This window comes from Semicossyphus pulcher, unplaced genomic scaffold (genome assembly GCF_022749685.1).
Source record: "Semicossyphus pulcher isolate SPU_LCO1_2020_fin unplaced genomic scaffold, fSemPul1.0.p SCAF_1, whole genome shotgun sequence".
In the NCBI taxonomy this organism is placed as follows: Eukaryota; Metazoa; Chordata; class Actinopteri; order Labriformes; family Labridae; genus Semicossyphus; species Semicossyphus pulcher.
The window spans coordinates 3,735,318-3,750,423 of record NW_027211603.1 but is presented as its reverse complement, the minus strand read 5'-3'; the positions used below and the strand labels follow the sequence as shown (position 1 = coordinate 3,750,423).

Here is a 15,106-nt window from a genome sequence, read left to right as displayed (position 1 = left end):
CACATATTCAGATTTTTGGCTCTTATTTTGGGTTATCCTAAATGAGGTATTTGGAAGGACATTTTATCAATCTTATGCATTAACACAGATGTCATAAGGGCTTCCTTATAGCCAACAGTGCACTGTTTGCAGTTACAGCATCGAATATCTGCTCACATTCAGGTCAGATTTCACATGGCAGTCTCTTAACACCCTCTTGTGGTAGATTCTTAGAGGTGACATGAGTATCCTGCTGCTGCTGAGCTTAGATTACAAGTATTCCAGTATTTATGAACAACATCTGGACCAAAGGATATTGAATTGCTTCCTTTTTAGGCCTAATTGAGAGTTTTGTGTAAGCTTTGACTTCACCAGCAGTAAAATCAATGGCAGAAATAATGGTCAACATTGTCCTTATTTAATTTAGAAAAGTACATTTACATATACAGGTAGGTCTCTGTAAAACTGCACCTGATTTACAACGATCAGTTTTACTGTGGAGATAGGTGAAAGGTCGGCATATGGAGGAAGAGGAGGGACTAGAGAAAATTCAAAACAATTACTTTTTTATTCACTCCTTTTTGATGAACACAACTGTAAACCAAACTGACAATATGAGTGCTTCGAGCCCACAAATGATCCCTGGTAAATCTTGAGATAAATACCCAGGAGAATAGCTTTTAGATTTAGGACTTTAATGTAGTCCATGCTTAAAAGCACTGATGGAATTTATACAAATACATTTTTTGCAATTTTTGTTGATGTCTAGCCTATATTATGAAACATGCCAGACCTGCGTTTGTTGTGTTGTTTTGCCTTTATTGTGTTCAATGTGTTTTTTGTCTTGATGCCTGAGTCCTTTTGGGAGAACAAAACATGTGGAAGGATCTGTAACTCTGAGGTGATCTGTCCAACAGTTACAACCCCCAAACATTTAAATAAACTATTGAAGAGTAAAATTACTCTAGTGCAAATTTAAGGTGGTATGTCTAAATTCTGCTAGCTTAAATGATTGTTTAGGATATGAAAATCGTTTGTCAAAACAAAACTTGCTCAGTTCTTGCTTTTACATTAAGTATACAACAGTGGAACACATTTTGCTGCTGTCTATACAAGTAGGCAAAACATTATTGATTATGGTAACATACTTCAATAAAATTTTAAATGCATGCTTTAAGTATTGTCACTGTGTGATATTAGTTGGCATACTTTTACTCAAATTAAGTAAAAGATCATTATAATTTTTTTCCCGGTAATGGTAGATAGTCATAAGACAATATGACTGTAATTATGCGTACTTAAACTTCTGATTAAGTACATTTATGGGAATTTTTCTGTTACTATGTGAGCACTTTTATCAAAGTAATTTTTTGAATGCAGGACTTTTACTTTACTTCTACCCTGTGGGTGAAGGCCCTAACTCTCCATCAGGAAAGGTGTCGGTGCTGTTGTAAATTGTTGCAATTGTAGAAAAGACAACATCTTTTAACGTGTCATATGATGCACACGACCGCTCTACACGCATGAGTATTGCTACAGTCCGTCTTTCATCTCTGAAAACAACACAATATCAGACAGTGATTTAATATACATTTCCATCGTTATTCGCTTCACAATTCGCGCATCCGTAAATGACAACACATTCATGGCAAGCACGGAAATCTCAGTATCCTGCTCTGACATAAGAGAAACACTTACAGGGGTTACAGAAAGCTGTAGAAACACCCATGTTATATCCAATGCAGCGATGATGTAAACGATGTAAATAATTTTCGTCCTCTTCCGTTGGTCTGCGACGTTAACTGGAGAGGAAACTGAAGATTTGGACGTTTCCTCGGTTGTTTCTCCTCTTTGATCCATTTTGCTTCTTGAAGAATCACACCTTACAGTTCAAGGTATAACGGCTGTGTTATCTCACCGAATTGCAAAGCGTTAGCAGTCAATGATTATTGATAATCAAGTTGCCATGTGTTCGGTAGGCTAAACAACCTTTGGCCCGGCGAACTTTCACATAAGTAGCTCACTTAACGTAAACCTATCTGAACTTTGTAACCGAGCACAGAAGCAACACAGAGGAGGCGTTACCGAAGAGGTACACGTTAGTTTTAGCTAGCTGCAGCTACAAAAAATTAAGATCAAAAGAAGAAAAACTGGAGTATTTGGTTAAGGCATTGTTAACCTGAACAGTTGGACGTAAGTTTTCAAGTCCTGTCGGGGGGAAAAAGACTGAGCTGTAATTACGAGCTGAGCGAACATGAACGTCCCACTGGTATGTTTTGTAAATTGGTGCATTCAAGAACTCCACCTAAAATAAGCTTTGACTACACCAGCAGTAAAATCAATGCCAGAAATAATGGTCAACATTGTCCTTATTTAATTTAGAAAAGTGCATTTATATATACAGGCCGGTCTCTGTAAAACTGCACCTGATTTACAACGATCATTTTTACTGTGGAGATAGGTGAAAGGTCGGCATATGGAGGAAGAGGAGGAACTAGAGAAAATTCAAAACAATTACTTTGCAACAAAATTATTCACTCCTTTTTGATGAACACAACTGTAAACCAAACTGACAATATGAGTGCTTCGAGCCCACCAATGATCCCTGATAAATCTTGAGATAAATACCCAGGAGAATAGCTTTTAGATTTAGGACTTTTATTTTGAATCTCACGACCAACGCTTTATTTTGAAGTCCATGAGCGACCGCCTCCTCCCGGAAGTACGCTGCATCATCTGGTCTGTTATCCACTGTGTTGTGTGGGGGGTTGGCAGAAGTGTCAGATGAGGACTCCTGCTCATCAAATTTAGTGAATTCCTTTGTTTTTATGGCATGTAGATATCAGAAAACACATAGTGACGATGCAGACCCTCACCCCTCATGTTTACTGGGCTCAGCGGCACGGAGAGGTTTATCTCCGAGTGGAACTGAGCGATGCGAAGGTAGGACAGTCCACAGCATCTCACCGGCTTCTTTCAGTCCTAACTTACACACGCTGGTCGTTTAATGTTTAATAATATGTTGAAATGCTTATAAACTTCATTTTCCTGTCACTGTTTGTGTTACATTAGCTCCTTTGCAAATTTTGACTCTAGCTTTAGCAGATACAGTTAGCCTAACCGTTAGCAAAATGATGGTGAGCAGTTGTTATGTGGCTAAATTGACCTCTAATGGCTATCTGTGCCTAAATAACACCATTTAACGGAAATCTAGAACCGTGTATTGTTTGTCTTCGTCATCATGTAACGTTAACGGTTTTTATTTTATTTCTGTTGGCCTCTACTGATATAGCAACTACTCTTTCTGGCCATCAAAATGTTCAACAATTATATTATTAAAAATTCAAGCCAAATTGGAATAAACCAACAATAATGCTAATAGTATCAATAGAAAGAAACAACAGGCAAAATACAGAAACCCAAAAGACAATACATTTTAAATAAATAAATATATATATTTTAAAGTATTGCTATATTAATTAACATCAAATAACCCTAAAACCTAGGGCTGGGCGATATGGCCAAAATATATGATTTTTCATTAGTGAGTTTCAGTAGTGAATTAAATACTTGACAAATAAAAAGTACTGAGTTCCCGTTTTCACTTGGGCTGAGCCTGAGTCCTTTTCTACATGTTAATACACAGCACCTTCCTCTATGGTTCGCTCCAGGTTCACTCCCACGTGCAAGGATTAGAACGTAAAGCATTGTCAAAATGACAAGCTACTGTCAGCTACTGGTTTTGTGACATCACGATAGAGACGATATTGAAAAACACACGATAGATTTTCATATTGTTTTAACGATATATATTGTCATATTGCCCAGCCCTAGCCGCCTGAATGGCTTGTGAATAGGTGGAGAGTAGCAGATGTAAATGACAGCTCCTGTACTATTATAGAAGCCAAGCCAAGCTGTATACAAAATACATAAAATGAGTTTATTAACTGTTTCTGGCAATCAAGACCTGTAGGCTAATAAAACATTAGATGAGTTTGGTGTGTCTTTAACTGACTTTCTGTAATTCCTTTTTGCAGTCTGTGTGTTTGCATAAGTAACATGAAAAACAGGTTCTTCTCCTCCTGGACATTTCCAGGTTGACTCCATCCTCATCCTGCATCTGTTAGACAAATGTCTTATAAAAGATGCATGACTTTTAATGGTCGTCCTGGATCTTGTTTAGCCTCTTAGGAGAATGGCTTTATGATAACTGAAACAGGCTGAAAGAAGAGCACCTGTCATGCTGCATATGTTAAGCCTAAAGACTAAATATGAGAAACTTGTCTCAGTATAATGAAATATAAATAATTAGTACGAAATTAAGAGTTGCTGAAGTATATATTGCTGGTTTACAATTGTATGAAAATGGACATTCATCATGCCACATGCACTTGCTTAATTCTGCCATGTAAGGACATAATATCTATTTTTTTGTAATATTATTTGTGAAATGGCTGGCAGCTGTGAACCCATCTTATTTCCTTAGAGGGGTGGCATACTGCACAGTTAACTTCTGTTTGAGCACCATTTGCTTAAAACTACTGTTGCCAGCTGTTTCAGGAATTTCCCAAGACGTTTTAGAAATTAATAATTTGTGTTTGTGATCTGTTTTTAATGTTTTACACCAGACACCGATTGGCTTGGGTTTGATTTGTCTTGTATAGTTTTGTCCATTGCGTGTGTCAGCGTGGAGTTGGTTGTGATCGCTCCCATTTTGTTTTTCAGAATCTCGACATCAGCCTGCAAGAGAACAACACGCTTCAGTTCAGAGGTTGGTCATTTACGCTGGTTATGAATATTGATAAGGACTGTTCAAGACAAATACTCAGTTGTAAAATGGGAATATTATATTGCTTCATATATTATTGCTACATTTCTGTGTGTTCTGTCTGTTATGATATCATTTTCTGCAACTGTGTTTGTTATAGATTCATCATAGATTCATCTGTGGCATATTTTCTTTTCTTACTCATTTATTTAGACTATAAAATAAAGAAAGATGTAAAAATTGCTCATCCTAATTTGCGCAAGCCAAAGTGATGCATTCAAACATTTCATATTGTCCAACTTACAGTCCAAAACCCAAAGACTCTTCATTTACTTCATTTACTTTCTCAGAAATCAAACAGAAAAACAGAAAATCCTCATATTAAGACATTTTTGCTTTTTGCGATTCATTGATTTTCATAATAATGGGTAATAAATATTCTTCAATATATTAAATAACGTTGAAGCTCGATTCTGTATATGCAGTCTTATGTTGTTATAATATACAATAATAATCTTGTCATTGTTCCACAGCACAGGGTCACGGAGCTAAAGGAGACAATGAATACAAGTTCAGTTTGGAGTTCCTGGAACCTGTTAGACCTGAGGTATTGATTTGCTATTTATCTGTTTCTAGTAAGTGGTTTAATCAACTGTTGATTTGACTGCTTTGCTTTTTTGACATGTACAATATATTTTCGAAAAAATATTAAATTACATACCAGAGTGCTGAGGGACAGTTTATGACTTGGAGTATTTGGTATTCATATATATCATACTTATAGTTGAACTTTGTATCGTCTCCTATTGTATGACCTTACTGAGATAAATTGTGGTGTTGTCACTGTGTATGGAAATAATTATTTAAAACACAGTAATAGCATTTAAATACCATTGCACGAAGGCTTCTGGTCTCTTTATTAGCGTACTCTACCAATACAAACAGAAGCTTTTTGTAATAGAACTTTCTTCAGATTTCTGCTGTTCACATAAAAATCCAGTTTTAATAAAACTGGTTTCATGGCCAACTGCATGATAATGCATCATTGCACTGATTGAGTGAGTCTAGCATCTACAAATGATTGTGATTAAAGTGAACGCTGATTAAAAACTGCCCCCCTGCTGAAGTGAGGCTTAATTAGCAGCTACAGTACAGCCCGAGACACTTAATCACTTTATTATCAGTGAGTTTATTTCAGAAACAAAGAGCTGCAGGTTTTTTCATGCATTAATTAGAATGCAGTTTTTCTATTTAAGGGATTGGCAGAGAGTTACTGAAGAGAAGACCTTTTGATATCTGCTACAAAAGATGCTTATAAAAAGAAAAACAAAGTGAAAGGAATGCCTCACATGAAAATAAAAAGAGGGAACATAAAAACAAGGAACTATTAGGACCCAGTTGACAAAAAAGGATAAAAATAAAGCTGATGATTAAATACTTGGTGTGCACAACATATACAACTATACATAGAACAAATGGAATATATGCAAGGAAAAAGAAAAAGTGTCATATTAAAAATGGCTGTTTAGGGAAAGTCATAGCTAGTGGGAAAAGATAAGTAATACATTTCACACAGTGATGTCCAAGGTTATGTCCAGTAGTGAATAAAATGCACACAAAATATGAGTCACAGTCATCTTCAGTGTTGCAGGCGAGCAAACTTTCTTCTCACAGCAGCTTCTCACATAATTTGCCTTTTGTTTCTCTCTTAAAAAACCTGCCACATTTGCTACTGCCGTGTTTTCAGATCAGCCATAAGTCCACCCAGCGTCAGGTGGATATTAAGATCAGAAAGCAGGAGGAGCGCTGGTGGGACCGGCTCACACTGCAGGAGAAGAAGCCTCTGTTCTTAGCTCCCGACTTCGACCGCTGGCTGGACGAGTCAGACGCTGAGATGGAGCTTCAGGCGAAGGTAAAAACTCACAAGCAAATTAAATAAGTCAACACAGAAGTAAAATGTTGAACATGGAGCAGGCTTTTGACTGCTTACTTAAAGCTGACCTGAGTCTGTTCTGACTGTTAAAGGCTAGGATGTGGTCCATGTGAGTGCAGAGAAAGGTTTAATGGGTTTTAATACTCACAGTTGGGAAAGCTGGTGCAGCTGAGAAAGAGTCTGTGGTGAATCTGTTTTAAGCCCAGGTTTTACAGAGGCAGCCCACAAAACATTGCTCATCGTTGTCCTCCAAAACGAAACCATGCTCAGGTGTACTCTTATCTAAAATATGCTGGCTGACAGCATTCCTTTTAATAGAGATGCCATTTCATCATATTCACAAGGCAGCCATTTTTCTCTGACGTCACACTAAGGGGGGGAAGCTGTGTCGCAAATTGTATAAATGTTTGGAATCTGATAAATTGTCATCATTTCGCCGCATCCTGATCAGTTTGCTACATAAAGAAAAAAGGGCAGTGAAAATCAGGTGGGAAATCAGGCCATATTTTAAGTTAAAGCAACATATTTGATAACCCATTATCTTGTTGTTGACTAGCTCCAAAGTTTTTAAACTATACCTCAGGGCTCACACATTAGACATCCAGGAATCACTGGAGCCACTTATTGTGTTGTCCACGTTGTCCTCATGATTTCTTAACACAAGACAAAAGTAATATCATCTAACATGAGGTCAAACGACTGTGCCGTTGCCCCGTCCACTTCCACACATCCCACATGTCTGCTCAGGCCAAAGAAAACCGAGACTCAGTCCCACTCCTTCCTGCCCTCGCAGCAGCTGACTGTCAGCTGATCAATCAGAACAGAATTAATTGTTCAGAAAAATAAATTTAGAAACAATTCATAACAAAAACAAAGGAGTGACGTCACCCCGGTAAATATGTAAATACAATTTAATTTGTCAACACAAAATGGCTCTAACACATTAGCTATGCTTAGACAACAGGTAATGTTAGCATAGCACTTCCTAGTATTACCAATTGTAGGTTTTAAACTATAATTATTCCTAGAATTTCTTAATAATGTTAGCCGTTAATTGTAGCGTACGTGTTATGCAATTTGTTTTTCTATCTTGAAATGTGGCCTGCTGTAACAGCAGTTGAGCGTGATGGCAGAGGACAATGGCCACAGTGTGAATATGGTGGTTGTGAACTCCTACACATCACACTACCAAACCACTTTCAACACTTTAACCAACAAGTGAAACACTCCAGGACTTAGAGCAATGTGACACTTTAACGCTCACTTATTATGGTTAATAAATCGTTGTGCACATTTGCACGGCACTGTTTGCACTGACTCTGCTCATCATGTTTAAATCTGCACTACCTCCATACAGCCACTGCTCAACATTGCAGTGTATATTTGTATTTTTAAAAGCCTTTATTTTTATTTTGTCCTTTTAATTTTATTATTTTCTTACAGGCTTACTGGATTGGTTCTCAACAGAGTTTTCTCTTTCCAGATTATTTTTGGACTAAAAACTTTGTATTAACAACTGAGTTTGTAACATTTACAAAGACAACTTCTTCTAAACAGATAGAGGCATAGAGATAATCTGTTCCTCTGTACTTCTTTAATGTGATAACCCAGAAATGCCAAGAACATAATACAAGAATATTTTACAAATATGTGCACTTGGACTCAAAGACTGAGGCACATTGGTCAAATGTCGCTGTTTTCCAGTGAGTGAAAAGTTGACTCAGGCTCAGGCGAGTCCACCAACTGCTCTAGAGTAATTCATTTTCACAGTATTAATAAGAGTGAATTTGGCGGTTTAAAAAGTCTGTAATATTGTTTCTGATGGTGTGTTTTCTTTCAGGAGGAAGAGAAAATAAACAGAATAAGTGTGGAGTCCCGAGTTCGTAAAGACCGTGAGTGACACTGAGCCTCACCTGCAAACGTTCAAAACCTCACAGTAATGTTTCTAACTGGAGATATTTCATTAATGCTCTCACAGACATTTACTCTCCTGTAGGATTCATTTCCACAACATCAGCATCAGTTAATGTAGTTGTTTTCTTCTGTGTCCTCAGCCTACCTCGGGCTGAAGAAAGGCTACTTGTTCATGTACAACCTGGTGCAGTTCCTGGGATTCTCCTGGATCTTTGTCAACATGTCTGTTCGACTCTTCATTCTTGGCCAAGGTTTGTTAGAAAACAACATAAACACTGTTAATGAGGATAGAGTTATTTTCAGGTTGTCAGCTAACAGAAGGCAAAAATAAATATTAGCTGTGTTTCAGCTGCAGGAACTTTCCCCAGGTACAAGGAACCTTTGGGGGAACTCAGTGCTTATTCACTGTAGGGACCAGGGTCCAAAAAAAGTTAAAATAAACAAGTTATTGTATCCCCCAAAAATCCCTATAAGAATTGTCTCTGATTTCCTTACAGGCAGCTACTATTATAATATAATTTCAGTATGCCATAAATTGCAGAGGCAAGGCCCCTGCTTGAGATAGGTCATCCGTCACAGTTTATATTTAGTCATCCTTTTGACAGGTAAATTGTTCTTGTGCTTTATTCAGCACATCACACAGGTATTAAAAGTGAAACAGAGAGTTGAGTGGAAGCAGAATTGGCAGGCTGCACAGAGACAGTCTAAATAAAGGTAAAGACAGGAATAAAACTGAAACGTTTGTATTCCTTTTTATCTTTTGAATTTTATGGAATAGATAATTAATTACAGGACGACAGCTTCTGAGTGATTGATTATGAAACACAGAAGCAGAATGAGACAAACACAATTAGCGCCCCTGTGCAGCAAAACAAACCAACAGAAGGTGAGAGAGGTCTGTGTTTTGTTTGTGAGGAGCTATTCACAGAGGAGCTCGTTTGAATAGAAACAGGAACACGACGACACAGCAGGGATTTGTTTTGCAAATGATGACAATTATAGATGCTGTTTAATTATGTCTGTTTGTTTCTCTGGCTCTCCACAGACTCCTACTATGATACCTTCCACACCACGGCTGATATGATGTATTTCTGTCAGATGATGGCCGTGCTCGAGGTCATCAATCCCTTACTGGGTCTGGTGAAGACCGGGTTTTTTCCTGCAATGATACAGGTAATACAGAAGGGACCGTCACTTCTTTTATTTTGAATTAAACCCTAAAAACTCGAGCAACATCTGAACATTGTGGTAAAAAAACAGAAAAGTACTTAATATGGCTGTGATGATTATGATAATGTGAAATCACTCTACTCTGTATGGCCAAACACTACGCCCATACGAGAGGTTGAAATGTCATTCCAAAACCATGGGTTTAATCTGCTCGTGTAACAGCCTGCATTCTTCATGTCTCAACTTGTTTATCATCAAATCATGAATCAAACTGCAGTTATTTTCTCACATTCTTCGCCACAAGAGCATTAACGAAGTTTTTATAAGTCTTTTATTTTGAAACATTTGCAATTCAGTGACTTTTATGGTACTTCAAATGGAGAGTTTGGCAGTTAACACAGTTACTGCATTCCCCCCTGTAACTGAATTAGGGTTGTCACAATAACAGAGTTTCAAACTTTGATAGATACTAGTAAAAAAAAAAAAAAGGGATACTGGAAACCACGGCAACAGAAATATAAGTCCTAGGAAATAAAATGATGTAATTCTCTTGTTTTTAATTTCCCACCTTCACACAGTGCTGGTACAGAAAAAGTCACTAAACACACACCAGGTCATCTGACAAACTGTTAATAGTAATGAAAGACTTAATGAGCAGGATTTTCCCCTAAAATATTGTATAGACCTATATTAAATATTCCCTCTTAATCATCGCTCATCATCCAGGAGGAGTGTGAGGTGGTGTCTGTATCTGCAGAGGAGCTGCCCTTCGTCTGTGTTTCTATTCTCATTATTCTGCTGTGTTTTGGACATTTTTGGAAACTATCATAACTTTTGCATCTTCATGAGACAGAAACAGTCTTCTGTGTCGCTGTTGTATTAGAGCTCCAGGTGTGACCGAGGGCGGAGCAGACGGACACACACAGTCACAGGATGAAGCACGACTTCGGCCTCTGACAAGATCCTGTACCTTCCTTATTACTCTATTTCACTGCTTTAGTTTCATTAATGGCGCTCGCTCTCTTCACTCCCTGTCTATGTCACATCAACCACAGCTGCTCTCTCTCTCTCTTGCATGCAGCAGCTTTTGGTTGAAAATAGGTCGATCTGTTGTTTTTTTAAAGCTTTCGTTTCGGTACTATCGAATGTAAAATAACTGTTTATAATAACAAGTTTTTATTCGAGAAACTAAGGTAAAGAGAAAAAAATAAAGGCCTATACTAGGGTCCGGACTGGTCTTTGATTTGTCTGGTTGTGTGTGTGTTCTGCCCTATGACCCTGCAGGTGGCAGGGAGGAACGTCATCCTGTTCGTTATCTTTGGCAGTCTGGAAGAGATGCAGAACAAACCTGTTGTCTTCTTCGTGTTCTACCTGTGGAGCACCATCGAGATCTTCAGGTCCGCTCACATCTCCTTCCTCCCCTCTCTCTGGTGAACATAAACTTCTTACCTGTTGTAATGACAGCTCTCTTTACTCTACGTCAGGTACCCTTTCTACATGCTGGCCTGCATCGGCACAGACTGGAAGCTGTTAACGTGGCTCAGATACAGCCTCTGGATCCCTCTGTACCCGCTGGGGGTCGTGGCTGAAGGTAAGTGGCCTGTTAAATTCACAGACAAAATTGTGGCGTTAAAGAAAGTTCATGGCAGTCGTTGCTGCTAACAGCGTGTTGTTTTGTGTGTCTCCAGCGGTGGCAGTGATCCAGTCCCTGCCCATCTTTGATGAGACACGCCTGTTCAGCTTCCCCCTCCCTGCCATGCTGGGTCACTCTATAAGCTTCTCCTACACACTGCAGCTCTACCTGGTCCTTATGTTCCTGGGTGAGACATCCACCAACACACCGCCACGCTCTGTTTCTCACACTCACTTGTTTAAAATTCAACACTTCCTCGACTGTGCAAGGTTTTTCCCCTGAGTCAAAAAAGAGGCGAAGCACTGAACAGGATATTAAACCACAACATGTAAATGGACCGTGATAAGGGTGTGCGTGTTGGAACAACAGGAAATCATTATTTTGTGCAAATATGTCCCAGCTTAAGAAGCTTGTGGAGGAATTCATAAATTACCGTAAAACTTTGAATATAAGTCACACCGGAATATAAGATGTAGTCTGCTTTTGGGGGCATCCCAGAGGGAAAAAAGGTTTTCTATAGCTATTTATTAATAAAAATGTGTATAAATATAAATTATTTCAACAATATTTCAATTTATTTTCATTTGAAACACATTCAAAACACACAAATTATCTCCTACCATCTGGTTTCGCCATGTCGAGTTTGTAATCCTGCTAGCTACGGTGCGGTAGTTGAGCTCAGCCTGCGGTAATGTTGATTGAGTGCACTGGCGATCATGATCGCGTCTCTCCGTGATGAAGCTTTAGCTAGATTATAGCGCCATCGTCTGGGTTAAATGCAGTAACACAATGAAATACCTCTCTCTGCATTTTATACTGGTATATTAGTCGCACCAGCATATAAGACGCAGCCCACTTTTTAGATGAAGAAAATGTATTAAAAACGTCTTATACACCAAATTTTTGCGGTGCTTGAGACTTTTTTAGAGTAGATGTGCAGACAGGGCTTATTTGTTTGAACAATTATTTTCATTGTCGATCTGTTGATTGTTCTCTAACTGTATTCATTTGTCATTTTGTCTATTAAACATCAGAAAATGAGGAAGAAATGTGATCAGTGTGTCTCAAAGCCATAGATGATGTCCTTAAATGTCTTGTTTGGGCCACAACCCAAAATATACAGTTTACTGTAGTAGAGGAGTAATTAAACCAGAATATGTTCACATTTAACAAGCTGGAAAGACAATTTGACCTTTACTTTAAAAAAGTGCTCCAACCGAGCAAAGTAGTCGGCAAACATTTAAAAAAGAAACAATTAATTGTTTAAGTTTTACTGCAGGATGAAATAAAAGCTTTTCTATGAACTAAACACTGACTAAAGTTTTTCTCCCCTGCAGGACTCTTCATCAATTTCCAACACCTGTACAAGCAGCGGAGGAGACGATACCGCTCGAGGAAAAGGAAAGTCCAATAACTGATCACCCCTCTTCTTTTGCACACCCTCTGAACTGCCGTCCACTCAAAGATGAAACAGCAGCTTTCTTTTCCTCTTAATGCCTTTACTCATTTCCCTACACACACACACGCACACACACACACACACACACACACACACACACACACACACACACACACACACACACACACTGACCAGATGTTGCAGTACTGGTGACCTTGTTCCTCTGCTGGGTGAACTCCCTCAGACAACTTCCTTTGTATCCTGCTGTACCAGCCTGATGACTCACTGTTGAACGGAGGTCACCTGTACATGTTGATCCAGTGCTTTAATATTGTGAGTCTGAATTATCATCTTGTTTATCCTCTTCAAAGTGTCCATATTTATTGAGATATATGTCAATTTTGTTAGGAATACGAGAGAAGTGTTTACCTTATGAACATGTAGGAATAATGTGTTGAATTTGAAATACTGAAGTACTCAGCTCTACAACATTTCAAAAGTAATACTTCTGTTTTCTGTTACTCTTTGTTACTACTTCAATTCAGAGGAAAACGTTTTCCAAACCTTTGTTACTTTACAAATGTAGGTTACAAAATATATCTAACAATCACATTATAATATAATATCAGTAAGAGAAATGAGCCAGAAGAATATGACGTAAGAAAGCCTTAACATACACCGATCAGCCAATACATTATGACCACCTGCCTAATATTGTGTAGGCCCCCCTTCTGCCACCGAAACAGCCCTGACACGTCAAGGCATGGACTCCACCATACCTCTGAAGGTGTGCTGAGGTATCTGGCACCAAGACGTGAGCAGCAGATCCTTTAAGTCCTGTACGTTGCGAGGTGGGGCCTCCATGGATCGGACTTGTTTGTCCAGCACATCCCACAGATGCTCGATTGGATTGACATCTGGGGATTTGGAGGCCGAGTCAACACCTTGAACTCGCTGTTCCTCAAACCATTCCTGAACCATTGTTGCAGTCTGGCAGGGCGCATTATCCCAGCCATCACAATTTGGCCCTTTTTAAAGTCGCTCACATCCTTACGCTTGCCCATTTTTCCTGCTTCCAACACGTCAACTTTGAGGACATCATGTTCACTTGCTGCAGAACATATCCCACCCACTTATGTGTTAATACTTTCAGCTGTCAGTGGTCATAAAGTTATGGCTGATCGGTGTATATAAATTAGTAAAATGAGCTCCACATTTATCATGAAGGAACACATTTATGCGTCAACAATTATTATGAATAATAAATGATATATTATTCTGAGATAAGCCAATTTGCAGAATGAGAACCTTTGCTTCATTTTTTTTTTAAGTAAATTTGAATACTTAAACTTTTGTGATCTTAAAGTTGTAATCGTGAAGATTTCTGTTTTGTTCTCTTTGGCGCCCCCTGTGGTGATAAACGGTAATTGTGGAGCACACTTCCCAGATATCCAGACAGTGCTGCATGTGTGACGTCCACGGTTGGCTCCGGTTGTAACTCTTGATTTTCCTTACTGACGGTCACTTTCCTTTTCAGACTGTTTGCTTCATCTGAGCGTCGAGTTTGTTTCTTTTTCTTTGGATTTTCACTTCTTGTTGAAGTTGTATCTGTAGTCATCCATCTTTTCTTTGTTTGTTCAGCCATAGTAGATTACTGTTTACTCGCAACACTTGCAGAGAGCGGAAAAGCAGCCGCTTAGCTCCGCCTACCCTCTCTGGCAGAGAACTGGGTGATGAAAAACGCGTCACTAACTGGGCGCAGCTTGGGATTTCTTTCGCAAAAGTCGCACCAGACACCCAGTCTGTTATTCTGCAAAGGCAAAGGCTTTCATCAGTGGGCCATAGGCTCCATCACCATTGTGTTACCTCATTGGGTGATAGATAGAGACTTAACAGACATTTATTTACATGAAAATCCTCGGGATTATTACTTTAAGTAAAAGCATGACTTTAGCTCATATTTATTCACTACTATTGCTTCTATTGCTGAATTGGAACTTTAAACATTCAATTGTAAAACTACCATATTAGTATATATCTAACATACGTTGTTAAATCAACCAAATTTAGGGGATACGTTTCCTATGTTAAAAATTGTATTACATTTTCACATTTCATTACATGGACTTTTAATAAACAGACATCAGCTTTTACAGAGCTTTGTTTCTCACAGCAGTTTAACAAATGTTACAAATATTGTGTTCTTTACTTTAACTCTGAATCCTGTGTTTGATGGTTTGATTACATTTTGAGACATCCTGATAGAACGATGAAAAACGTTGTTTTTAATCTTCGTGTCCAAAGTTTAAA

The 15,106-nt window shown here is 38.5% G+C and overlaps 1 protein-coding gene across 1 annotated transcript; it reads left to right on the top strand.

The window, feature by feature from the left end:
- Positions 1 to 2,751: 2,751 nt before the first annotated feature.
- Positions 2,752 to 13,284, top strand: LOC138589993 (very-long-chain (3R)-3-hydroxyacyl-CoA dehydratase-like). Its single transcript, XM_069660512.1, has 11 exons — positions 2,752 to 2,922; positions 4,705 to 4,750; positions 5,281 to 5,354; positions 6,495 to 6,659; positions 8,521 to 8,572; positions 8,735 to 8,845; positions 9,640 to 9,767; positions 11,049 to 11,161; positions 11,249 to 11,355; positions 11,453 to 11,584; positions 12,735 to 13,284. Exons 1-11 carry the CDS (start codon positions 2,842 to 2,844, stop codon positions 12,809 to 12,811), a joined length of 1,086 nt encoding a protein of 361 aa, XP_069516613.1. The 5' UTR covers positions 2,752 to 2,841; the 3' UTR covers positions 12,812 to 13,284.
- Positions 13,285 to 15,106: the final 1,822 nt, after the last annotated feature.